Source organism: Mauremys mutica, chromosome 25 (assembly GCF_020497125.1).
Source record: "Mauremys mutica isolate MM-2020 ecotype Southern chromosome 25, ASM2049712v1, whole genome shotgun sequence".
NCBI lineage: Eukaryota > Metazoa > Chordata > Testudines > Geoemydidae > Mauremys > Mauremys mutica.
Window position 1 is genome coordinate 2750718 of NC_059096.1, and position 25727 is coordinate 2776444.

The 25727-nt window shown below is 62.4% G+C and overlaps 1 protein-coding gene across 1 annotated transcript; it reads right to left on the reverse strand.

The window, feature by feature from the left end:
- Window positions 1-701: 701 nt before the first annotated feature.
- IGFBP4 (insulin like growth factor binding protein 4) lies at window positions 702-25516 on the reverse strand. Its single transcript, XM_044999739.1, has 4 exons — window positions 24994-25516; window positions 3251-3414; window positions 2515-2649; window positions 702-2116 (listed from the first exon to the last, which is right to left on the reverse strand). The coding sequence occupies exons 1-4, from the start codon at window positions 25337-25339 to the stop codon at window positions 1982-1984; spliced, it is 780 nt and encodes a 259-aa protein (XP_044855674.1). The 5' UTR covers window positions 25340-25516; the 3' UTR covers window positions 702-1981.
- Window positions 25517-25727: the final 211 nt, after the last annotated feature.

The following is a 25727-nucleotide window of genomic DNA, read 5'->3' on the forward strand; positions in this document are numbered from 1 at the left end:
ATTAGAGGGGGCGGGAGAGCTCCGGGGCCAATCCCCACCACCCGCTGTCCATCTGCTCCCGCAGACCAGGGCTTTGCAGGGGAAACTTTGCCTTAGCTCTGAATAAGAAGGAAGGTCCCATTGTGGGGGGCGACCGCGTTCCTGGGCTGTGCTGAGAAATAAGCCTGCGACTCCCCCCGCCCCGTACGTTCTCATGGCTGAGTGCGGGGGCCTCGCTGCATGTGGTGGGGCCAGCTCCACTCAGCCCCAAACCAGGCGGCCGGCCTCAAAACACCGCAAGGCTGGCTTTAAAAACGGGAGATCTAAAAGCGATCGGTTTGGGTCTCGTTTTATTTGTCTTCTGGGTTTGCAGCCTTTCGGGTGCCCCTGGGTCACGCGTTCAGGCTGGTCCCTGCAGCCAGCAGGGCGAGAAATGTCCCACTTGGCAACGGCACGGAAGAGCTCTCCCCGAATCGCGTGACTGCAGGGACTCTGAGAGGCAGATCTTGTGGGGCTCACAGTAAGTGCGAGCGGCGAGCCAGGAAACGCTGGAGAGAGAGATCTTGTGTCCATTGCTACCTGCCTCCCTGAGACCTTCTCAGATGTCTCCTGCCCCCACCCACACATACGTCACTGGCACAGATACATGCTGCCCTGTGTGTCAACAGGCCATATCGATGCAATCTAGGATCCCCTGGCACATTGCAACAAGGGGCCTCCCCTGGCTCGCCCCTCCAATCACCCACACATGAGCTGTCTGATGGACAGCCCATTAGTCCTCCTCTTGGGGAGGGCTGGGGCTCCCCTCCTCCCTTGACAGGCAGGCTTGGCAGCAAGCCTCCCCCCTCCCCCGCAGTACTTACCTGACCTGCCAGGGTGGATCTGTTTGGGGGAACCAGCCCACTGCACGCGTCTCTTCCTGCCATACAGAGTCCTCTGCGGGGTGGGGATGGCAGGGCCTGGAGTTAACACCCCATTGAAATGAGCAGAGCAGGCCCCCCTCGCCGAGCTCTGCTTTCAGGCTCTCTGAAGACTCAGGAAGATCTCACTGCAGCCGTAAGTAGCACTTGGGTCATATCATTGCGCGTTTCTCTGCCATCACGAGGGCTGGCAACTCACTTCTTCTTTTGGCAAATGAGAGCGGAGATTCGGATGCAATGACATGGCTCCCAGTGCTGGGACCCTCGATACACGCCTGGAGCCCCACGCAGGCGCGGGAGAAAGGGCATGGGACTGCAGGGAAATCCTAGCACCCCTTAGGGTGAAACCACATGGAAAAAACAGGGGCAGAGGGGGGCAGGGCTGCAACTCCAACAGTCCTGCAGCCACCCTGAGCGGGGCCAGGACTAGGCCTCTTATATAAGGCCAATACTCGGCGGCAGCACTGAGGCGACCCTGGGGGCCTGTGTCTGTTGCTCTCAGTCATGGGACTTTGGCAAAGTGATCTCGACCGAGCCCCTCCTTCCCGCCGGCCGCTGCAGCGCATCCCCGCGCCTGCCCCGGACAGAGCCCCAGGGCTGGCAAAGCCGCAGCTTCCCGGAGCCCCCGCTGGCCGCGGCGAGCAAGAGCAAAGTGGGGAGTTGGGGGAGGGGGTCGCACCGGGAGGCTGGCCGGGGGCCGGGGCCGGAGAGGCTGGGGGTGACGTACCCCTGAGTGTGATGTCCCTAGAGTTACTCGTTCCTAGTGGTCATGTCGGCCTGGAGGCCTAACCCCCCCCCCTTTCAGCCAGGGCGCCCCCGTCCGTGCACAGAGCCCAGGGGAGAATTGCAATGTCCGAATCAAGGGGCGCAGGGGCAGGGGCTGCAGGGCAGAGCGGCTCTGAGGTACAGGGGGCGCGACAGCAGTTCCGCGAGGGCATTAGCACATCTTGGCATCCCCCGAACCCAGCGAGGTTTGTTTGTGGTCGTGTCCCCTTCCTTTCCGCTCAGAAACAGCACCAATGGGTTGGCTCGGCCCCGGCCGGTCGCCAAGGAAATCTCCCTGTCCCCCGTTTACCACCGAGTCACTCTCGCACGCCGTCCACAGACTGCTGGCAATCCAAGTCGCCCTTCAGCTCCGGGCTTCCCGACAGCTTGATGCCAGTTTTCCGGTCCACGCACCAACACTTCCCACGCTGCCCGTCCAGGGCCGGGTGACACTGCGCATGGGACAGGAGGCTCTGGTTAGTCCCGGCTGCACCAGCAATGGGGCAGAGAGACACACACAGCTGGCAGAGAGACTTGCCCGGCCCTGGGCTGGCAGAGGGACACGTCCGGCCCTGGGCTGGCAGAGGGACACGTCCGGCCCTGGGCTGGCAGAGGGACACGCCCGGCCCTGGGCTGGCAGAGAGACACGCCCGGCCCTGGGCTGGCAGAGAGACACGCCCGGCCCTGGGCTGGCAGAGGGACACGCCCGGCCCTGGGCTGGCAGAGAGACACGCCCGGCCCTGGGCTGGCAGAGGGACGCGCCCGGCCCTGGTGTGTGCCCCTCTCCGCCTGTCCCTGTCCCCGACCCCCGGGCCGGGGCTCCTGCTGGCAATGGGGGCGCAGGCCGTACCTGTTTGGGGTGGAAGTTCCCGTTGCGATCGCAGTTCGGGATGGGGATGATGTACAAGTCCTCGTGGGTGCGGGTCTGGGATGCGGCCAGCCTCTCCAGTGCTCGGTGCAGCTCGCTCTGGCACGACCCCTGGCTCTGCACAGAAAGCATTGATCGGAGCCCAGCTCGGGCAGGATGCAGACCCCTCCCTCCTTCCGCCCAGACAGGCTGGAGTCCCCCTCCCCCATCAACTGCCAGATACCCGCCACGTGGCAGCCACTAGTAATACCTGGCACCTGGAGCTTCCTCCCAAGGGTTCCCTGGGGGAGGGGATGGCTGCAACCCCCCCCCCCAGGCATGAGGGTACAATACCCCTGGGTGTTTGGAGAGCCCCACTCCCTGCTTTAGCCCCTGCAACGCCTGGGGACCAGGGGGGACGTTGCTCGTTTCCCCTTCGTCAGTGTCGGTGCTAGGGGGGTGCACCGCCCGCCCCCAGTGGGGAATTTCCCTTTCTGGGGCGCAGGGAGCGGTGAAGAGCGAGGACACTGGGTAACAGGTCAGCGCACCCCTGGCAAACCAAAGCTACCCCATGCCGGCTGCTTGCACGAGAGACCCGCCCGCTGGGGCCTCGTCTGCAGCCCCGAACAGCGGTCACTTGCTGGGCACTGAGAGGCACCAGGGCATTAGGGGTGAAGGGAGCTGATCACAGGCCCGGGCAGCAGCCCCCAAGCCGCAGGGAGTGGAAGGGGCATCTCACTATCTGCCTCGTCTCCTCCCGATGATGCAAGTTCCCGTTGCTCCTCATCTTCACGCCGCTGTTCACCCGGTCGCGGGCTTTTGCCTGCTGCTTCAGGAGACATTTCCGGTCCTGGATGCTACATGGGCTGAAGCTGTTGTTGGGGTGGTCGATCTCCTCCTTATCTGTAAAATCGGAAGGTCAGGGAGAGAGGGGAGCAGTCAGCGGGGAGCAGCGTTTCGGGTGGGCTGAGCGATAGCCAGGAACTGTAGCCAGCGCAGCCCGGCCTGCTCCCCCTCCCTGCGCGGAGGTGCCGGGTAAGCTGCAGATGGCCCTGGTGCAAAGCCGCAGGGAGTTTGTTCCAGGATTGACTCAGCCCGGGGCTCCGACGGGCACGTCATATGCGTTTAGCTAGCTAGGGCAGGGCTGCTGTTCACTCTCCCAGAATGCACCAGCCGTGCAGCATGGGAGACCGACGGCGCTGAGCTGCACCCGACGCAGTGCTGCAGGGCCATGGAACCGTCAGGGAAGCCTGGGCCAAGCCTGCTTCGGTGCAGCTTGCTCCAGTCTGCGGCCGTGTGCTAGTAGCTACTGGTGACCCCTGTGAAACGAAGCCTCAGGCCAGCGCCAAGCGACACCTTTGCTACAGACACCCCCATTCGCACGTTGGTCCCACAGCTAGTTCCCACGCGACGGACGCCCCCTCGAAAACCCCACCCTGGGAAGTGCCCCAGGCTGGCCGAGTCCCGGGAATCCAGCCAAGCACTGATGTACAGGGGTCACTTTAAGCAGGTGCTACTGTCACGGACGTCAGCGCCTGGCTGGACCAACCTTCCCACCTCCTGTCGGTGGCCGAGACGCGGCCAGAGTGGAAGATTGCTCCAGACAGCCTGGCGCGCTGCCTCCACCGGCTCACACGCCGTGTCAAAGCAGGACAGAATAACATGAGATTTTGACTCAGATCGTTACCTGGGGCTGTGGCTGGCGATTCCCTCTTCCCCCGGGGTCAGGGCCCAGCCCACTAAACCAAGCCCTAAACGGCGCATTAACGGGGAAAGAGAAGCCGGCAACGTGAGCTGCTCTCCCGGCCGCCTACAGATACTAGAGCGGCGCTGGGCCGGCTCCTCAGTCACCAGCCAAAACGAGGGATTTGCCCAGTTCCACCAAACCACCGTTTCTTGCCTAAATGTCACCCAGCTGCTTGATAAGTCCAGAAACCTCGGTTGCTTTCCATGGCACTTCAGGCATTTCCTCCTCACCTTTCTGACGAGTCTCACTGATCTGTATTAAATTCGGGCCAGGTGCAGACAGACGAAGGCTGAAGAGTCTAAACAGACAGAGAGGCAGGAGAAAGCCAGGCTCCTTCTCCCCATTTCATAGATGGGGGAACTGAGGCACAATGAGATTAAAGCCACACCCAAGGCCATACAGTGAAACAGCTGTAGAGCTAGGACTAGAACTGACGTCTCTTGAGTTCCCGGGCAGGGCCACAGCTCTCGATGGCACGTAGCCAGGGCGTGCCGGCCCGTCTGGCTGGGCGTGTCTCTGTCCCCCCATCACCGCGGTAGCCACACAACTCACAATCTTTATTTATCCCGGACGGCGGCTCGGTGCCCATATCCCCATTGTCACTGCAGCAGCCGCCGGAGCAATATGCAGAGCTGGGAACTGATACACCAGTGAGTGCCAGGCTAGTGCCCCGGGCACTGGACTTTCTTCCTCTCCGTAACTCTGAGGCCTCCTCCTCTTCCTTCTCCCAGCCATTGGCCCGGAGGGAAATTCACCAGGACGGCAGCAGCCACAGAGGGACGCAGGAAATGTCTTTTTCCCTCCTGCCCGGTTTTCGTTGTGGCCCCTGCGGGGCTTGGCGCCAGTGAGTTTGTTTGCATGCAAATCTTTCTAGTGCCGCTCGTCACCACTGGATTTTCCCAAGCTGCCCGTCATGGTGCCCAGCGGCTCCCGGCCTGCCTCTCCAGAACAACCCCCCCGCCCAGCTCAGGGGCACCCCCCCCCCCCAGCGATCCCGGCTGCAGCCCCAAGAGACGGGTCCATAGGCAGCAGCCAGCTTTGGCCCCCAGCCCGGCTCCGAACTGGCCCACTGACCGCCCCCTTCTGGGCGAGTTCCCGGCTCCTCTCCTGTGCCCAGTTCGCTCCCTCCCCCTGGGACTCCAAAACGCTTTTGCTCCCGAGCCCTTTTCCAAATGGGCTGAATAAAAGTTTCCATCTGTTATGTAAAAGTTGGCCTCGGTCCCGGGAACGTTCGTAGGATACAAACAGGTTCGCACATCAGCCCCTCTCCGGTTCAGTGTAACCTGCCCCTTCCCACCCGAGGACCCGATGTGTGGCCATGGGGCGGGGGGGGGGGCCGTTAGCTCTAGCGCCTGGCTTAAAAACGCCTTCTCCCCCAATCTGCACCCCTCCTCCGGCTCCCCATACCTCCACCCCCACACCTCGTCGCCGGGCCCCTCTCACGTCCCGGCCCAGCAGCTTTTCAGCGTTGATTGTTGTTTGTAAATGACAACCGATGAAGACACAGTGCTTTACGGCCCGGCTGGTTACTGTAGGGTGGCGCATGACGAGTGGTTTATTGTTGTAGGGCTGCACGCCGGTGCTGGTTTCATTAGAGAGGAGGTGCTCAGGTATGCTAGGCTGTGTACCTTGCTTTGTTATTGTAGGGTCTCCTAGGACCCCTGCTGGGCTGTACTCACGGCTTTATTATGATTGGCTGGCTGATGACAGCCGAGCTGCACACGTTCAACTGGCCCCCGAACAGGGGCTGTCCCAGTGACCCCACCCCCTGTCCTCCCACGCACCCTGCCCCTCCCTCCTGCCCTCGAGGGACGAGGACCCAGAGCATGTGCTGGGGTCACCTGTGCGATATCCCGCAGCGGCGCCGCCATCCTGCGCGTGGCCCCCGCCCCCCGCCCCGCTGCAGAGGGCTCACGGGCCAGGCGATGCGGCCGCAGCTCCGGACCAGCGGCTCCCTTTGCTAACGGAGGCTGGGCCCGCGGCCAGGAAAGGCACGGCAGGCTCTGTGCATCCCCAGGCCCCCTTCCCCACAGGCCGGCTGGGCCCTGGGACAGTCCCTCCGGCTGGCGCTACCCGGGATGGTAACCACAACAAACGCCTCCCCTCCCTGGCCCCCCTTCTATTTATACCCGCTAGGCCCGAGCAGGCAGCAGGCCAAGGAGACAGCTGCACCTTCCGCACCTTCCTCCGGGGGCATCCAGCAAGATGGCCGGGAAGCCAAAGAGGGGTCCGCTCAGGGCCCCGTCTCATGGCATAACCCTCGCCCAGGGCGTCTCGGTGGGGCCAGACCTGCCAGCCCCAGCTGGGGGCAAGACCAGCAGGGCCGGAGCTCGAAGGGAGGCTGATCCCCGCGGGGAAAAGGGTTTAATGCCGGCACGTCCTGTCCCTGCATCCCTGGTCCGAATCCGGCTGGGCCAGATCTCGGGGCGCTTCCCCCTTGCCGATGTAACCCCACTGACTAGTGGAGTCCCGCCTGCTGCCACCCTGCACTGAATGCTGGCACGGTGGGCGCATGCCACGCGGGCTGCGCTGGACGAGCTCGGCGGGAAGGCTTGTTGGCGGGCGCACGGCCTGGTCTGGCCCGAGATTGGCTGGAGCCCGGTGAAGGGGAGAGCGGTGCTACTGCTGCTAACGCTGAACGCTGCTCCTCCTTCAGCTCACGCGGGGGCTGCTTCCCGAACCGGAGCTCATGGGTTCAAGTCCCAGGCAGGGACCGACTCCTAGGAGAAAAGACGCGCAGCCCAGAGCTCTTCCGCCAGGCTCCCAAATCCTGGAGAGCTGGAGGTTTTGAAACCCCCAAGTTTCCCCAAATCAGGGGCCACCTCTGAAAAGTGAGGCCCGAAGGGCCATGAGACCCTCCGGCTGGGCTGCACTAACGAGGCAGGAGGTGGCAAATCGCCCACCTTCCCAGCCACGGGCGGCATTCGGCAGCCCCAAGACCGTGCCCATCCATGCCAGGGCAGGTGCCTGGAGCGATGCTTCTGTGCCATTCGCACCCGGGATAAAACGAGGACACCAACCGGGGGCCTAACGGGCATCGTTACCCAGTAACGAGCTCCGGCCCCCTGCCTGCCTAGACGGCTCTCGGTGACGGGCGGATTCAGCTCCCCCCTCCCCCGCTTGTTTCCCCTTTCGTTCTAGCACTTTATCCCCGCGGCATGGAAAGCTGGCGCCGGGCTCTGCCAGGCCCTGCACATCAGCTCCTTTCCCTGGCCGAGCCTTTCGCTCTGGAAATGCACCGTGTCCAACGAGCTCGAGTTTCATTGTCTGAGCTCCAGCGGCACCGCCGGGCTGGCCGGCCGAGCGCTCGCACCCACGGCCTTGGGCTCGGGGGCTGCTGCTGCACCCCGTGGGGCTGCTGCTGGGGGCGCAGTGGGGCTGCCCTTCCCCACTGATGTCCTGCAGCGGCACGGAGGCCGAAGGGCAGCTCCAGCGCACCAACCAACCAGCCCACGCACTGGCCCCGAACTTTCATCCACACTTTTGGGAGGCTCACAAAAGTTCAGCTAAACTATCCCCCTCGCCAACCTCAACCCCCACCCCCCCGCCCCCGGTTCCTTTCCAGTTTCACTCTGGCCTCTGCACCTTCCCTGCTCTGGGATTCCAGACACAGTGGAGCCAGATCCACTAATGCTTCCCCTTAAAAATACAGCCTGGCTGGTCAGTGTAGGACCTCTGGGGGCTTCCCTCCGGATCCCAGGAGTTCGGAGCCATCGCAGCACTGGCCGCCCCGGCTCAGGCAGGACACTGCAGCGTTCGAGGGGGTTCGGGGAAGAGGAATGAGAATCATCAGGGCCGGAAAAGACTCTCCTAGCAACGTGATTGAAAACATTGGGATCGTTTGCCTTAGGGAGGGCACAAGACTGAGCAATAAGTCTAGAGAAGGGAGGTCTGGAGCGTCTGCTCTCCCAGTCTCACCACACAGGAAGAAGGGACCGTCCGATGAACCGGAAAGGTCGGCCTTTCCAAACCAATGCAAGGAAATTCTTCCCAGACTGCATAATTAGACAGCGGAACTCATTGCCACAAGATGTTATTGAAGCCAAGATTTGACGAGGGACTAGACCCGTACCTAGCTAACGAGAGTGATCGTAGTAAATCCTGTAACAAGAGCTTTAGAAAGGCTATTAAACCTGCTCCGGGGTGTGTGCTACTCTCTAACTACAGGGGTTAGAAACAGAGGCTGCTGACCACAGGTCTCTGGCACCTTCCTTTGACACACGTGGTACTGGCCAGATGGGATCCTGCACAGGACGGGCCTCAGGCCTGAGGCAGGGCAGCGAACACACACGGGCCTATCAGATGGGATGGGAAGTTTAGATTCTCTTGTGCCGCTGTGCGTGACGGTGGACTGGCCTGTTCTAAGCCCCCCGCCCCCCCGCCCCCACGGCTCAGACCCTCACTGAGCTCCAGCTGCAGGTTCTCAATTATCTCTGGATATTGCTTTGCATGTCTGCTTACAATGCACGCACACGGATACACGCGTGCACACACACGCACGCACACACAGATACACATGTGCACACACACACACACATGCACAGGCCTATGGAAACCAAGGCCATCAGAAGTCACTCGCCCTTGGGGAAAACGCCCCTAAACCGTTTGCCGTTCACTCAGCGTCCTCCAGACTCAGTGAACATCGGCTGGGGTGGGAGTCTGAGCTCAGCGCCGTTCCCACTGGCCCTCCCCACCTTCTTGCCAGACGACCCAGCTGGCAGCAGGGCAGCCCATCCTCTGGGCTCTGCCTCAGCCAGACACCCCAAAACCCCTCCCCGCACAGCCCAAGCCCAGCTGCTGTGCCAAGGGGGCAGGCGCCGGCCCGGAGGTTTCTGCTCCTGTGAGACAGGACAGCACGTCCCAGCTGAGCGGGGCACATTGTGGGAAGCAGGATTTTCCCAGGATGCTCTCTGCTGTTCCCAGGGTGTTTTGTTTGAGATTCGTTAAGGAACTTGAGCCTTTCCCAGGGACTCCGGGGAAGGAGCTGGGCACGGAAGGCTGCAGCCAGGGCACGCCTTGGCAATGGGGTCGAGTCTGCAGACCTTCCCGCGCTCGTGTGGCCGGGCCCAAGCGGGAGAGCCGCGCCCTCTGCACCCACCAGTCACTCACAGACACCGAAGGGGGAAGCAGGAAATGATTCTAGGAATACAAACGTTAACCTCAAGCAGAGTCCAGTTCTGCAAGCCAGAGCGTCTGGGCGAAGCGCGGCTGCAGGACTGCAAGACCAGGCGCGGGCGGCGGGGAGTCGCTGTCATGGGACCAGCGCTGGTCAGCTCAGCATTTGGTAAAAGCTGCAGGTTCCTTTGATTTCAGGATCCTTAAAGCTCCATGTTTGGTTCAAACAACGTTTTTCCACTGCGTGTGCCCGGCATTTTCTTTTCTGTCTTTGCCGTGCAAACCTTTTCCACAGCCGCAGGGCCGAGCTGCCATGTCACGAGCGAGGTCTCCTGCTTGTTGTGGCCGCGGCATGGGCTCAGGCTGTCAGCAAAGGGGAACAGCACAGCTGCAGCCACATACGCTTTGAAGATGTGCCGGTGAAATAAGAAAGCGCACACACTACACGCACACACCCTCACACACACACAGACACATACACACACACAGAGCGACACAACCTTACACGCACACCCATACACCCTCACACACACACATCCACATACATACACACACACCCAACCTCACATGCACACACACACCTCACACGCACACACACACACCCTCACACACATCCCCTCACACACAGAGAGACACATTCACACACAGACACAACCTCACATGCACACCACACACCCTCACATACACACACACACACATCCACGTACACACATACACACATATCCCCTCTCTCTCTCACACACACACACACATCCTCACACGCACATACGCACACATCCTCACACGCACACACAAGATTTGCCTGGTTTTGGAACCCAGCTCTGTGGAGGGTTCGAACTATTCCGAGGTGGATTTTATCCTGACTGATTTGGGCTATAACAGGGCTGGGACGGGCCCCTGTTCCCTCCTGGACATTGTTAGCCCAGTTTCGCAGAGCGGAAGGATACAGAAACCCACGCTGCTTGTACCAGGCTGTAGCACGGTCCATTTCCAAGTGCAGTTACAGCTTAAACTAATCAATAGTGCAGAGGAAGAAGCATTTGCCCAAAGAAACGTGGTGAAATGCTGGCGCTGCGCAATATGCTAGAAAGCCCCCTTGATTTTTAAGAAATGCAGCAGAACTGCAGTTTTCTCTCTCTATTGCCTGGGACCTGTCACCGGAGTCAGATTTACAAGTCCACCTCCCCCAGGTCCTTTGGAAAATCCCCAGGCGGAAGTGGTAACATGAAACGAGGTAAGATTTGGTTTTAATCATAACACCAAATCTAACCTGCTCAGGGAGATTTTTGTAGCAAACACCTCGGTTTCAGCACAAGCAAACATGAGCTGTGCTGACTTACCTGAAAGCCCTTTATACACGGAGACGGTTCCTGGCACTAGCGGGGGAGAAATTCTGCTGATTTGCCAAACTCTAGCAGAGCTTTACAGGTAACTTGGCCCTGAGCTCTGCCTAAGCCAGCCTGTGCTGTGACGCCCTCCCTCGGTGGCCTCCGCCGCAGGGGTCCGGCCAACTCTGCACTTCACCCAGCCACACTGGGAGGAGAGGTCTCCAGGCAAGGGCAAGCAACGACCTTGCTGGCCTCTTCGGAGGAGCCAGGGCTGGACGTTGGGGCCGGGGAGGAGAGAGAAGGGGAGCCAGCTTTCACTGCCCCAAGAGGAGGGGGTTCCTCCACGTTGAGCTAAGAATGCCAGCGCCTCGTCTCCCCCAGAGGGAACTGCCTTGATGTAAGAACCCTGGATTCAACGCTCCTCTGCGATGCCAGGGTGGGTGCAGGGCCCAGGGGACACAGTGACAACGCTGAGGGATGGGGGGTGGCTGAGCTGTGTGAGAACCCCGCCAGCATTGACACGGCCTGAGAGCAGCCGGGAGGGGTCACGTGCCACCGCCCGACTTCCTGCAGGCTCTGATCCGGCCTCCACGTTGGAGACTCAGGCCACAGGCGTTGCTCACCCCGTGTGACTCCCTGCCTGTGCCTCACAAGGCCCGGGGGGCAGGGAGCTCCTTTCCCCATGGAGGATCCTACAGGGACCTCTTTAAACCGCACCGCAGGGATGCCACCAGCTGCAGAGAGCGCCTGGCTATTCCACCTGCTTCACCAGAGACGGGTGGGGTGGACCAGAGCTCTGAGTCTGTGGACGCTCTGCCCCAGGGAGAGAGCTGGATGCGAGGAGACAGTCTCTGCTACCCAGGCTATGCAACAATGTAGGGCAACATTTGCTCCAGGGCTGGAACCCACGGCAGAGCCTTTGCTACCCCGGCCTTGGGAAGCCCTCTGCAGACACTAGTGAGCCACACAGCTGCCACTCCCAGCCCTCCCTGCTAGGAGTCAGTATCATTAACCCCTGTTACAGATGGGGAAACCGAGGCACTTAGCGGGGCAGTGGCTCCAGTCACTTGACCCCAAGGTCACAGAGGGTGTCAGGGCAGAGCCAGGTTTTAAACACAAGAACCTGCTGCCCTGAACTTCTAACAGAGGAACAAGCCGAAGTTAAAGGTGAAGGACCCTTTTCCCAGCAAATGTCGATTGATAGGAGCAAATCACGTGGACTGGAGGGAAGGTGGCTTCAGATCGTGGCCAAAGCTCTCAGGAGAGCGAGACACGGGGTTCCCGTCTATCTGCCCCACCTCTGCCGACAGCGGCTCTCCCACCCGAGGCTGGGCTGCTCCCGCTCCCCCAGCCATCAGAGTGAATCCCAACAAAACCCGCTGGGCCGGCTGCAGGGGAGCAGCTGTTGCCCGTGGCTGGTCTTCTGTTTATTACGGTAGCCCCTCGAGGCCACGGCAAGGATCAGGGGCTCTGCTGTGCTAGGAGCTGCACGCGGAGCTGGGAGAACAGCCCCTGCCTGCAGAGCCGACAGTGCAGCCGGACAAGCCAAAGGGAAGACGCGAGCCCAGATTGGGGAAGGGACCAGTGCCCTGCCACAAGGCCAGTCTGTGGCAGGGCCCCGGGGGCGTGTGCTCACCAGCAGAGTCCTGCCCTAGGCCCAGGGAGGTATTTATGGCCCCTGCCAGGCACCCGGTCAACGTTCGCAGTGCGGACACTTCTCCAGTTTGATGTTTGTTGTTTGCTTTCCATGTAATCTGTCCTTTTCCAGGAAACTGCACAAGTCCTTGAAATGTGAAACGTGAACCCAAAGGTGGCAGCGGCCGGAGACCCTGTACCAGGGCGGCGCCGGTGCTGACGGGACGTGGCGAGGCTCCGTGCTGGCCGCTGATTGCCCCACGGCATGGCCATGCCACATGCTGTGAGCCGGCAGCCAGCCCTGCAGTGGTTGTCCCGGCTGGGATCTCACGATGTGTGTGGGAGGGCGGGGTGGTATATGGGTCGCCTGCCGTGCCAGCTGGGGCACACTCAGTGGTGGCGCAGGCGGATCTGAGGACCATCATTCCCGGGGAGAGGGATTTGGGGAGAAGGAGAGCGAAATGTTTTACCAAGGGTCTCCAACCCCCCCGCCCTCCCCCACACACACACAGCTTAGAGGTGTTGGATCTAAATGGGCCCGAATAAAGTGATTCAAACAAAGCAAAGACCCTTTGCTCAGATCAGCTGAAGCAGGAAGTGCTTTGAAGAGGCGAAGGATTCACCCCGGTTGGAGGCGCAGGCTCCAGAATCCAGCCTGAGGCTGCGACGCACACGATTGCTGGGAAATGCCCGGGCTGGTTTTCCTGGCTGCAGGTCACGGTCCCAGGGCTGGGGGCAGGAGCTATTTGCTCCCGGGGTGACTTTTACCGGTTCCCGAGCAGGTCCACATACAATGGCCCCAAGCCTGTTGCTCTCACGCTGATCTCGGCAATTTTGCATGCGCCGGGGTGGGACCTAGGAAGCTCTTCCCCGCTCCGCCAAGCATATGGGGAAAATAAAATGTCTTCCACCAATCTGGAGCCCCCCATTGACCAGCCCCATCCAGCATCCAGCCACCGCCCGGTTGGCACAGCAGCACCCGCCACACGGGAAGGTTTAAGGTCCCCACTAGTCAGTTTCAGTGTCTCCAGGTCTGAGAACTTCCACGGGGCCTGGGGAGTTTCGCTGACTCAGATCAGCCAACACCAGGCCTGAGTCCAGAGCTGGCCACACTCTGTCCTCAAGGGCTGCAGGTCCCAGGCCGCACTGCTGCATTTCTCTGGGACAGGAGCGCCCCCAGCCGCAGCTGCAGGCGGGCGCAGGGCACTTTCAGGAGGCTCGGGGCTTCGTCTCCAAGGGCTGCACTTTGATCTCTCCTTAGCTACTTTGGCCCAGCTCCCTTCCCATCTGGGCTCACGCTTGGAGAGCACCGGCCTGAGCTGGGCCATCTTCTCAGCCCTGCTTAGAAACGACCTTCCCCCATTTCTTTCTCAGGCCAGGCCTGATGCAAACATCTCGTGTCGCTCCCCAGCATGGCTGCACTTGGCTGGCGGCCACTGGGAAATGGGAGAAAGGCCTTGACCTTTGACTGCTTAGGGGGCGGCTGGGCCAGGAAGGGGGCGGCAGAACAATGGGGCTAGAGCCAGTTTTGGTGCTGGCGGAGCGGCGAGGCTGAACGCGCCGGGGGGGGGCTAGTGGAGAGTTCACAATAACAAGCCGGCAGGCTGAGGGCTGTGCAGAAGGCAAACAGGAAAGGGATGTCCGCCTGGCCTGAAGGAATGCAGCCAGCGCTCTCCGCAAACAGCACTGCCACCTGCGGGGGCCTCAGCCAGGGCGCCCCCACCCACCCACCCGGCTGCAGGGGAGTGCATCTCGCAGCACTCAGCCTGAAGTCACTGGAGCCCGTGGGGTGCATTTGGGGCCTGGCTACTTAGCCCCCAGGTCGCCCTCGACTCAGCATTGAGGTGAAATCCAGGGCTCAGGCCCGGGGGATACATCCAGATGAGTGGCTCTGGATTCACACCGCCAGGCCTGGGGTCAGCACCAGATGCAGGCCCCGTGCACGTCCCACCGCTGGCTCCAGCCGCACTTTTCTCTGACTCCATGGAGGGGCCACTTGCCACGGTAACCCGGCACCACGCAAAAGATTCCCAAGGTGCAGCAAACCCCCCCCCCCCCCCGCCCCAGCCCGGCTGTGGCTTGGAGCATTGGCCTTTCTGTTCCCCCTCGGAGGGAGGCAGGAAGAGCTGCGTTGGGAAGGGGAGGCCGCAGAGCGCAGCGTGACCCAGAAGACGGAAAAGCCGAGGGAAGAAGGAACGAGGCCGGGCAGAGCCAAGAATCAGCTGGATTCCTGGAGCAGAATCTGCCACAATGAGCAATCGCTTGGAGTTTACTAGCTTGTTTTGTCTAAGTCATGTATTGGGACTGGTCCCTCAATATCTTTATTAGCCACCCAGCCGGTACATGACGCTGCAGCGAGCGTGCGGGGAGCCCGTGGCCTCTGGCCAGCTCACCAGCAGAAGTGCACTAGCCCTGCGACAGGCTGACGAGTTTGCAGAGCCCTCGAAATGACCGCGGGCTTAGCCCGAGAACGGTACCAGCCCCATCGCCCTGCACGTGCAAATCCCTCTAACCATCCCCTCACACGCCAGCGGCGGTGTGAGCTGCCTGCCAACCCCCCCCCCCACACACACACACACACCCCCGGCCCCACCAACGTGCCCCGTCCGGCGGAAGAGGGAGCTCCGGGGCTCATTCGGCTGTGGGGCTGCCTAGCTGCCGTTAGCCCACTCCTGGGTTCATGCACCCGTGGGTGCAGCCCTGGGAGATGTGCGGGGGAGATGTGCCTCCTCTGCTAGATTGGCACAAAATATTGGGCCTACATAAACTGTGGGTTTCGAGCCATCCTGGAGAGGTCCAGCTGCTGCAGCGCCATGGGCCGTGCTGCCGCCATTGGTTAACGGATGGGATAGTCAAGGTCACCCTGACGGTCCAGCACAAGAGCAGGTGCTTTGAAGCTGGACATAAATAGCTGCAGCTTTCGGCAATGCAGCAAGTGCCTCCTGCTCGTCCGCACCTGCAACCGGTGCCGGGCCCGCGAGGGGACAGCAGCTCCAGGCCCAGCCCACGCCAGAGCTGGGGCTGGTTCAGTGCGGAGCTGGGTGCGGACACACCAGCTCTCGCCCAGGCCGCTGGGTCCTGACCCACCCGCCCACGCGGCTCCGGAGAAGGGTCAGTGTGGGAGGACGGTTGTACTAGCTGGAGGGCCAGGATCGCAGCTGAGACCGGCTGGGCCCGGCTCCTCCCAGCAGAGGGCCCATGAAATTCACATTTCCCGTCCCCCGTGGGTGCCCCTAGAAGGCAAGATCCCCCCTTACTCCTGCTGCCTCCCCCGCCCCACCTTTTCCTTGCAGTCCCACAGCACGGAGCAGCTCCCCTCCGGCCCTGCTGCCCCCCAACACCAGGGACCAGCGATGCGCTGGGGACGGGTCCCTCTGCCCCTCCGTGGCCGGCCCCTCCCAGCCAAGCACTTTCCCCGGGGCCTTTGCTCTTTGTGCTCTTGGCCTTCCCGGCAGAACTTGTTTGGCTTTTGGTTCCTTGTCACACGCTGGGGTGGGGGGGGGGGGTCGCGCTGAGACGCCTGGTCCCAGCGACTCGAAGCCCAGCGCAGCCCCAGGGAGGGACTCGCCCCCAGCGGGAACCTGTTGGGAGACGCCCGTGACTCTGTAGGCCGGGGTGCAGCCAGGGAGCAGTCTGGGGGGGCCGGGCCAGGGCTGAGGCGGGGGGGAATGAAACCCCCCCAGTTAACCCCTGCCCTGCTGCCCTGCTGAGCTCCCTCCTGTCTCACGTTCTCTGTCCTTAACCCCTTCCTGGCCAGGACCCGTGGGCGCCCCCTGCACTGGGCGCGATCACAGCCTGGGTAGCACAGCGGCCCTGCCAGCGGCCTGCAGCCCCGAGCACTGGGTCATGCCGAGGAAGGAAGAAAGCCCCCTGCTGAATCACCCACCCTGTCTCCAAGCCAGGGAAGAGTGTGGGTGGGTGTGTGTGTGTGAGTGGCTGGGGGGGGGGTGCAATATACACCCACAAACACAGCCAAGGCTATAGAGTGTGTGTGTACGTCCCCGCCCTGGAGCATTAGGCCCAATACCAGGCCCCCAACCCGCCCCTGCCCCACTGCACAGTTCTGGTCCCCCTGCCCCAGAGCAAAGACCTGGTTGTCTCTGGGTTTCACCTGCTTCTTCGCCCGGTGGCTGCGAATGCGGGGCAAGCGGGAGGGAGGCAGGGGGGGGTTGCGGAGATGAGACCAATAGGGCCAGGTTTGGGGAGCAGGCTCCGAGTACCGTGCATGAGAGCCCAGCCCCCCAGGCCAAAGAGGCGCGGGCCGGAGCCTAGCACCCAGGGTAACCGGCTGCGGGTGGTCCTGGCACCGACACGCCCTTTCTGGCTGCTGAGCAGGGGCCGGCCTGGGGAAGGCAGCACGGCCTGGAGCAGGGCTGGGTCAGGCGGGGAGGGGGAGCGGGTCAGGCAGGAGACGAAAGGAAGAGCCCAGGGCTGGAGCTGGCTGCAGGGAGCTGGAGGGGGGACCCAGGGCTGCTTCCTCGTCTGTTTGTTATTGGAACCTCTGCAGGGAGGGAAACCGCTTCCTCTCCTGGCTGGAGCCTGTGCCAGCCACGCCCTGGCACCCCGCAGCGTGATGAGCCCCAGCAAGGGGGGGGCGGCACCTGCATGGCTAGATGCACATCTGCGTACCTGGATGTGCACCTGCGTGTGCACGGCCCCTCTCCCGTGTCTGCACTCAGGACACCCCGTCTCCCGGGGCGGGACGCCCCCCTGGATGCTGCAGGCCAGGCCAGCTGAGTCTGAAAGCCCTGCGGGAGGAGGTGTGGGGGCTGGGCCCTGGAGAAACAGAGAGGGCTGTCTGGTCTGTCTGCCTCGCCCGTCCCTGCCACCCCACCAGAGGGCACAGACTGGATTCACACACCCCCTGCCAGACCTCCTGCCAAGCTGCTCCTCCCTGGGGCCTGAGGCACAGACGGCAGCACAATTTGGGGTGGGCGTGGCAGTGGCCGAGTTACCTGTGCTGCTACCAGGGGGACGAGTGTGATGGAAAACCACAGCCAGGGACAGATCCACCTGGAGCCAGAGGCGGCCAGAGGGAGGGAGCTCGCAAATGCACGAAACACCCTGGGAAGCGCTGCTCTGTTTTCTGATGCTGGTTGAGCTGGGTTTTCCGTTCCCATAACCCCGCTGGCTCTCTCCTCCTCCCTGGAAAGGCAGAGCGTCTGCCTGCAATCATGTGTCGGCGCTGCTAAGCCTGGTGACAAACGGGGCCCAGAATTCCATTGCTCTAGAGCAGAGAGACGCCATTAGCCCCCAGGCGCGGCGGATCCTGCTTCGCCCGCTCGAGACTCCAGAAAGGCTCGGGGAGCTGCGGGTCGGTGCCAGGCAACGCTGGGTAATGGCTGCTCCCTGCACCATCGCCAGCTACAACATAAGGATTCTAGAACAAGCTGGGAAGTTGCCGGAGCAGAGCAGGCGCTGAGCCGTTACCCCACCACCCCTCCTCTCAGCAGCCACCGCCCCTGGCAGCGGGGACAGACGGTCGCATCACCCCCGGGCCAGCCCCTTTTCCCTGAAGCCCCGCTACTCGGGAACCAGCCCGGCGTTTCCGCCGCTCCCTGGGCCCGGCAGAGGAAAGGGCCCCTCGGCTGGACACACAGGCCAAGTCGACCCTGGGGATCAAAGGAAAGAAATCGCCTGATGGGTCCCCAAAGCGCATCCGACGGGACTAGCGCAAAGCCAGCACAGAACAATTGTGCCAGAGCCTCGGCTGCTGGAGAGCTTCAGATTTCAGACTTGGGATGCCCCTGCCGCGAGAAGAGCAGGAAGCAGGATCCACGCTGCACGTCCCCGGCAGAAACGACCAGACCAAGCTGGGCTGGTCCCGTGCCCTTGGTCAGGCTCACCGAGCTGGCTGCTATCTCCATTCTGCCTCGCTGCTATTTTTAGCCTGTCCCATAAACAAACTTAAAACCAGCTGCACATGGCCCGTCGCCAGCATGATCCCGGCTCCGCCGCCACACCGTGGGGGGGGGGGGCTCTGCCAGCATGGAGACAAGCTAGATTTAAATTAAAGCAGCTGGAAAAACTGAAAGACACAGCGGGGAGCAAGGTGCCATGGGAACCATGTGCAGATCAGGCGGCTACCAAGGGGCTGGCTTGGTCACTGGTGCCCACATGGCCATGTGGAGCGGGGGGGAGAGGTTCCATCCCCCGTCATGCCCATAGCAGCCACACAAGATATATGGAGCTCCCACAGGGTCAGATTTCCCCCAACAGATTTATCCAGCACTAAATCATTACTAACTAGTGGCCAAGTGTTGGTGGGGGGGCACCTCCTTTGCCGTTTCCTGAATGCCACACACACGCTCAAGAGCAGCAACTGCTGCTGGATGCTACGAGACAGAAACCGACAGAATTAGACAGTGGAACTCATTGCCACAGGAAGTCGCAGGGGCCAAGAATTTTGCACGATTCAAGAAGGAGCTAGACATCTGGATAACAAGAACACCCAGACGTCTCTTTAATGGCAACCCATTTGGGAGGGGAGATTTAGCTTCCTACTGCAAGGTTTAAACTTCTCTCTAACTGTTAGAGATCAGGATGAGAGCTAACGTGGCAGAAGTAGATTATCCCACCTATGCTGACCATGGGGTTCTGACACCTTCCTCTGAGACATCTGGTGCTGCCCACTGGCAGAGAGATGGGACACTGCGTTGGATGGAGCTCGGCTCTGGCGCAGTCCGGCAGTTCCTGTGCTCTGACAAACCAAATGTTCTTTGGCTCCATACGGACTTTGCACCGTTAGCTTAATGCAGCCGTGTTGCAAACTCTCAGGCTTATGGCAAGTGTCATGATATTCCCAGCTCCTGGAGCCCTGTGATCAGGGGAGAATCTTGGCTGTCGTTAAAGAAACCCAGTAAGTTGCTAGCTCTTGTGACTGTGGAGAAAAGATTAAAGCCACTAACCCTAAAGGCTCACAACCCAGACAGCAAATAAAAGAACCCGACTTTTATTTATTTATGTTTCAATGTCATGATTTCTGGAGCCTGCCTGGTAATTGGGGGTGGCAGCAGAAATAGGGTTAATTACCTGCACTTCCTGAGAATGGCCCAGGAGTCCCTGGGGTGCCACGGCCTGGCCTTGCAGCAGGGTTTAATCATTCTCATGCTGGCAGCTGAGCAAACCCAGCCAGGGGCTGCTTTTGGAGAAGCCCCGGCTGTTGATTGAAAGAAGCCAAATTTGGAGATTGTAGCTGCCTGGTGCATCTTTTCAAATCCAAACCTGACTGGATTTTTGTTTCCCAAGTGCCTCCAGTGCAGACAGGGATCCTTCTCCATCACCAAATTAAGCCAATCCAGGAACCTAAACACACATCCCATGTGCCCACCCCAGGCCATGGCCCTGCCCCCAAGTTGTCACCCTTCTCCTTTCTGGAGAGGCAACCAGGTTTCTGAGTTAAGATGAATGGGATCACACTCCTTTGAGCTCTTGTTCCAGGCTCTCTGCAAACTCAGGCAGACACCAATTATGCTCTGGTCATATTTTCAAGCTTTTCTTTCATCCATGAGAGCCAGGAGCATTTGTTTTTCGTTTGCTTTTTAAAAGCTGATATTCCGATCTCATGATATAAGTCGAGAAGCCAGGGCCCATAGGCCTGTTGCGCCTCTTTTAATCCAGTTCCGCTCCTCCCCAGAAGAGTTTGCAATGTCGTTTTCATGGGATGAAACAGTGAACTTGTGGGGTTCCCAGGGACACGGAACCCTGCAGCCAGCTGATTCCTCTTGGTTTCCCTTCCTCTTTGCCCCAGTTCCAGCCAGGCTCCCGTCGGGGTCCGGGTGGGTGGGCATACGATCTCCCAGCCCAACCCGCGTTCCCAGGGCTCTGCTGGGCAGGCACACACCCGCCTGGCTACATCTCTGGATTTGTTTTGCTGGGAGCCACCTGGTTATCAGCCACCAATCTCGTCCGCAAACACAGCCCCGAGAGCGGGAGGACAATGGCTAGCCAGGCCCAGCCTCATCACGTGGCACCCGTCCACAGCACCCTCCTGCCCCGCTGACCCCTGGGGCCTTCCGGAGGGAGTCTAGGGGGGCCAATGAGCTCCCCGGGGGCAGCCCAAGTGGAAGTACCGGTCAAAGCAGGTGTCCCATTGGCTTTCCTCCCCCGTCCCAGGCCGGGCTGAGCGATTCCACCAGGGAGCTGAACCACCCCCTTGGGGAGCTGTGTCTGGCTTCCCTTTCCCGGGCCCGAACCCCCAACTCAGGGGCCTGGATCCTGAAGTGCAGCAAAGTCGGGAGCCGAGGGGGAGGGGAGCGTGGGTGGGAAGGGTCATGTGCCCCCCGCTGCATTTCCTTCCTTGCCCACTGGCTGGCGCTCAGCCGCCCAGCTGCAAGAGCTGCCCCCACCAACTCCGCTCCATCGACAGCCGGGGGGACGCTACCGTGGGGCAGGGCTGGGGGCTCCCTCCGCCCCATCGGCGAGCTGTCAAGCCCTGGGCAGGCAGCCGGGTTTCCCATCCCTGACTCAGAACGGCAGGGCCCCCTCGGCGCATCAGGGCGGGGACAGGGCAGCGGAGGAGCCGTCGGCTCCCCAGCGGGCGCCGGCCTGTCACACCGCAGGCCCTGTGGTCAAGGGCAAAGATTGCCAGGCCTGGGCTACAATCTCAAGAGCAATGCAACCCCCCCTCCCCCCGCCAGGGATTTCAGGGGGAAAACCTGTTCCTGGGATGCGCAATTCCTGGTACCAGGGACCCGTGTTTACTGTCCTAGCTACACATTAACGGCTCCCCGGTCACGTCTGCAGCAGCTCAGCGGGACGCTCTGCAGGGCCAGGCTGAGCGCTTCAACCTCCCTCGCCACGGCCCTCAATTTCCCTGAACCCACCCAGTCCACCCGTCTCCCCAGCCACCCGCCAGCCCCCTTCCGGGGTGCCACCAGCTGCAGCATCAACGGGGGGCTGTGCCCCTGGGATCTCAGCCGGGCGGTGCCGACACCTGCTATTGACTACGGCTTGTGTTTTCAGAGGGGCGTGGGATGCTCAGTTCTCACGGAAAGTCCAGGGGTCCCTGGTGCAGGCAGGGAACGTCACCGAATTCCCAGAGACCCCCCGGCAATAAAGCACAGGGGGAGTAACGTACGCACATCTCGTCCAGCTCCAACGGCACCAGCTCCCTGCCACGTAACAACCTTCCTTCCGCCCACCCCGCAGAGAGGTTGTGGTCTGTGCCTAGGGCTCATAGGCACGGCAGTAATACGGATAATGAATAACAACCACGCTTGCTGTCGGTACTGGACACGTGACACACAGGCGAGCAGTTCTTACTCTAGCCAGTAGAGGCCACTGGTGACACAAGCCCAGGCTAGCGCCTGCTACACCCATTTTACAGGTTGGGACTTGGGGCACGGGGAGGTTCAGCAACTTGCCACAGTTCATCCCAGTCAGTAACAGAACCTAAGAGCCTCTCTACTGCCCCCCAGCCCTGAGCTCTACCCACCTCTGAGGCACACAAAACCCAGCCAGTCTGTGGGCAGGTCCAGATTCCAGGCGGGGCCAGTCTGAGGGCGGGGCCAGGAAGGGTCTCAGCTCTCAGAAAGTTACACGGGACGTGGAGGAATTCGGAGGTGGGATGAGGGCACTGTTTCCCCATTGGCTGGCATCCATCCTGGCACGCACGCCGCATGGATGTGGCCAGGTGGCCACAGCGCACTCCCAGCCCTGACGGGCACGGCCAGTAGTTAAGATCGCTGCGCACATGGCCACACGTGGGCACAGCAAATGGCTTCAGAGCGGCGACCAGCAGGGCACTAGAAAAGCTGGCCAGTGGCCCAGGCTGCCTGGGAGATGCCTACCAGAGGGTGTGAGCTCACTGGGAGAGAGGCGGGAAGCTGGCGGCAAAGGCAATATGACCGGGAGAAGGTTGGGCTTAGCGGAGGGCAGCGGAAGGATCCCGTGACCTGCACTGTGCTGATGGGGCCGCCCTGAGCCCAGGCGGGTCCGGCTTTGGCGCGCTCCCCGGGGAACAATGCACCTGCTCTCCATGCCCAGACTCATCCGGAGACCCGCAGAGCTGGCTGGAGACCCCAGGTCCCACGTCCTGGCCTCTCCCCGCAGCCAGAGCCTGCGATGCTGGAGGAGACAGGGGACAGCGCAAGGCTGTTTCCTAAAGACTCGGGGGGGGGGGGATTCTGAATTATGCAGGGCAAAGCCTGGCCCCAGCGCGGGGGCTGGACAGAGGACAACAGCTGAACACGCCGGCGGCCCTGCAGGCTTCCTAGCAGCCATCACGCCGGCGTCCCTGCACCCGACTCCCACCCTCCAGCAGCCAGGCAGGGCAGAAGCCAGGGGCTCGCTGGGCAGGGAGTGCCCGGCCCCATGGTGTCGGAGGAGGAGCGGGGGCTGGAACAGGCAGGGCAGAGGCCAGGGGCTCGCTGGGCAGGGAGTGCCCGGCCCCATGGTGGCGGAGGAGGAGCGGGGGCTGGAACAGGCAGGGCAGAGGCCAGGGGCTCGCTGGCAGGGAGTGCCCAGCCCCATGGTGTCGGAGGAGGAGCGGGGGCTGGAACAGGCAGGGCAGCGTTGCAGGGAAGAGCTGGCATTGGAGTCCAGTTCGCCAGCGGGACAAGCGTCAAGGGAGGGATTTTCCAAAGATGCGTAAGAGGGTTTGGTGCCTGGGTGCAATGGGAACTGGGCACCTGCTGAGCTCCCGCGGGTCCCTTCAGGAAATCCGCCCAAGGCCGCATGCAGCAGGGTCAGGCCTGGGGATCGTTCCCAGCCCAGCCTCCAGTAGGACGCCCCAAGGCACCACTGCCCCCACACAGCCGGCCCCCCGAGGGACCCCGGTGTCCCCAGCCCAAGTCCACTGGAGCGGAAGAGAGAGGGGACAGTACAAGAGGGGGAGGAGGCAGCAGAGACGGAATGGCTGGAGGAGCAGCCCGTGGACGGACGGACAGGTGGATGGACAGACGGGTGGATGGATGGACAGACGGGTGGACGGCCGGATGGGTGGGTGGATGGACAGACGGCTGGATGGATGGACAGACGGCCGGATGGGTGGGTGGATGGACAGACGGGTGGACGGATGGACAGACGGGTGGACGGCCGGATGGGTGGGTGGATGGACAGACGGGTGGACGGATGGACAGACGGGTGGACGGCCGGATGGGTGGGTGGATGGACAGACGGGTGGACGGATGGACAGACGGGTGGACGGCCGGATGGGTGGGTGGATGGACAGACGGGTGGACGGATGGACAGACGGGTGGACGGCCGGATGGGTGGGTGGATGGATGGACAGACGGGTGGACGGATGGACAGACGGGTGGACGGCCGGATGGGTGGGTGGATGGACAGATGGGGTGGATGGATGGACAGACGGGTGGACGGCCGGACGGGTGGGTGGATGCCCGATATTCCTATTCCACTCGCCCCGGGTGCCACCCTGCGGCTCTCCCTAGCCCGAGCTGCCGGGGTCCGTCCTTCACTCCCAGGCTCTCGGCTGGGGTGGGGACCAGGTGTCAGCCCCTCCCTGACTCCCAGCCCCAGGGCCAAGGCTGGAGCCTGGTTCCAGAGGGCAGCCTGTGCCCGGAGGCTCTTTCCGCCCGAGCTGCTGGGTGGTGCTGGGTGGTCCGGCAGAGGAAGGGGGCACGGGGGTGGGGGGCGCCAGGGAACCGGAGGAGGGAGCGTGTCCGTCTGAGCAAGGGGAACGAACTCACCGGGCTCCTCTGCTCCGTAACCCCCAGCCGGCCTGGGGAGGGGGGTAGAGGACACGGGGTGCCCCGAGGAGCAGGGGCTCGGCCAGCTGCATGACACAGCCCCCATCTCCTCCCCCCCCCCCGTGTGTCGCTGGAGGAGGAGGCGGAGTCTGAGGGGCCGGGGCGGGGCCAGAGGATGCAAATCCGACCCTGTGGCGATGGCTGGGGAAAGCTAAGGCAGCCTGGGGCTGTCCCGCTCCTGGAGCGCCCCCGGCTCAGGGCACAGGGCTGGCCCAGAGGCCTGCAGCCCCCACGGCCCGTAGCCCAGGCTGCACTGGCCGGTGCTGGGCCAGTTAATTCGCTCCGCCTCTTGGCTGGACTCCGGGCACCGTGGGGAGGGCGAGGACGGGCGAGGGAATCGGTGGGTTTCCTCACCTGGCAAGGAACCCGCCACGGCTGGCACTGGGGGAACGCAGGCGCCTGGCATGGGCTGGACACGCTGGACATTAGGTGCCGGGATCCTCATGCCGGTTGTTGCAGGGAACCAGCCCAGCTCTGCCCCCCGGGATGGCGCAGGGGGTCTGCCGGCTCCTCTACTGCAGCAGCCGGGCTCCTCTGAGTCCCCCGTTGTGCCCAGCGTACCCAGAGACCTGCCCCCTCCTGAGCACCGGCCACTGGCATTAACCCCTTCCCTCCCCAACCATCCCGCTCTGCCTTTCAGCTGAGTCTGGCCATTAGCATCTTCCCACAGGGCCCTTCCGGCTGCCATGCCCCCGTCGCAGGCGCAGTTGGGGGGGCACCTCTGCACCGGTGGGTGTTAAAGGACCAGCCCTAGGTACAGCTCCCTCCCCGCAGCACCCCTGGGCAGCGATGCCAGAGAGCGGGTTCCTGCCACAGCGATGCCCAGGTGCAGACCAGCCAATCCCTCCCCTCCCACCCATCCCTGCCCCTCGGTGCCAGCCTGTGGGGCTCTGACCCGTCGGGGGCTCCCTTCCCATGCCCCCCCCCGCAGGCCCAGCCCCCTTACCTGCCGGCTGGAGGCTCTCCTGCAGGGCCTCGATCTCAGCCAGGTCCGTGCAGACGCCCTGTCCGTGCATCAGCGTGTGCAGGGGTTTCTCCACCCCCCGGGGCGGGTAGCAGCGCAGCCCGGAGCCGCAGCGCGCAGTGTAAACCCCGCAGGGCGTCCCCTTGCTCAGGGCGCAGGTGGCGCAGCACCCGCAGCCCGGCTCTCGCACCAGCTCCTCGCAGCCCACCGGCGCCTTGCAGCGGCTCAGCTTCTCCTCCGAGCAGGGCGGGCAGTGGATGGCTTCGTCGCTGACACACAGGCCCATGGTGGCCAGCAGCAGCACCGCGGAGAGGCCGCCTGAGGGCATGGCGGGCGGGCGTACGGACCGGGCACTATGGCGAATAACAGACCAGCCAGCCCAGGCAGGGGGCAGAGGGAGCGCGCAGGCCAAGGAAGGCAGCAGGGTCCCAGCTGGGTGGCCCCCCGGACGCGCGGAGAGGAGAGGGCTTCACAGCCCACCCTCAGCCCGGCCAGCAGCCATCCAGACTCCGCACTGCCTGTGCGAGCCGAGAGCCTCTGGACTTTATACCGGCCCCTGGCCACTCCCCCGGCTCCCCGCCTGCCGGAGCTGTCACCAGGCCGGTCCCTCCCCGCCGGGCCAGCCCAGCGCCGGGCAGAGAACACACCGGGCTGGAAGCAGCCCAGAGACAGCGGCAAGGGGCCGCTCTGAGCCCCCGGGGAGGGGCAGGGAGGGG

What these genes read in the sequence shown, in the direction of transcription:
- IGFBP4 (XM_044999739.1), bottom strand. Translation starts at nt 25,339, where the DNA reads ATGCCCTCAGGCGGCCTCTCCGCGGTGCTGCTGCTGGCCACCATGGGC. An exon ending in GGAGAGCCTCCAGCCGGCAG is followed by an intron (nt 3,415 to 24,993) that starts GTAAGGGGGCTG and finishes CCGATTTTACAG; the next exon opens with ATAAGGAGGAGATCGACCAC. An exon ending in GGGAGGAGACGAGGCAGATA is followed by an intron (nt 2,650 to 3,250) that starts GTGAGATGCCCC and finishes CTTTCTGTGCAG; the next exon opens with AGCCAGGGGTCGTGCCAGAG.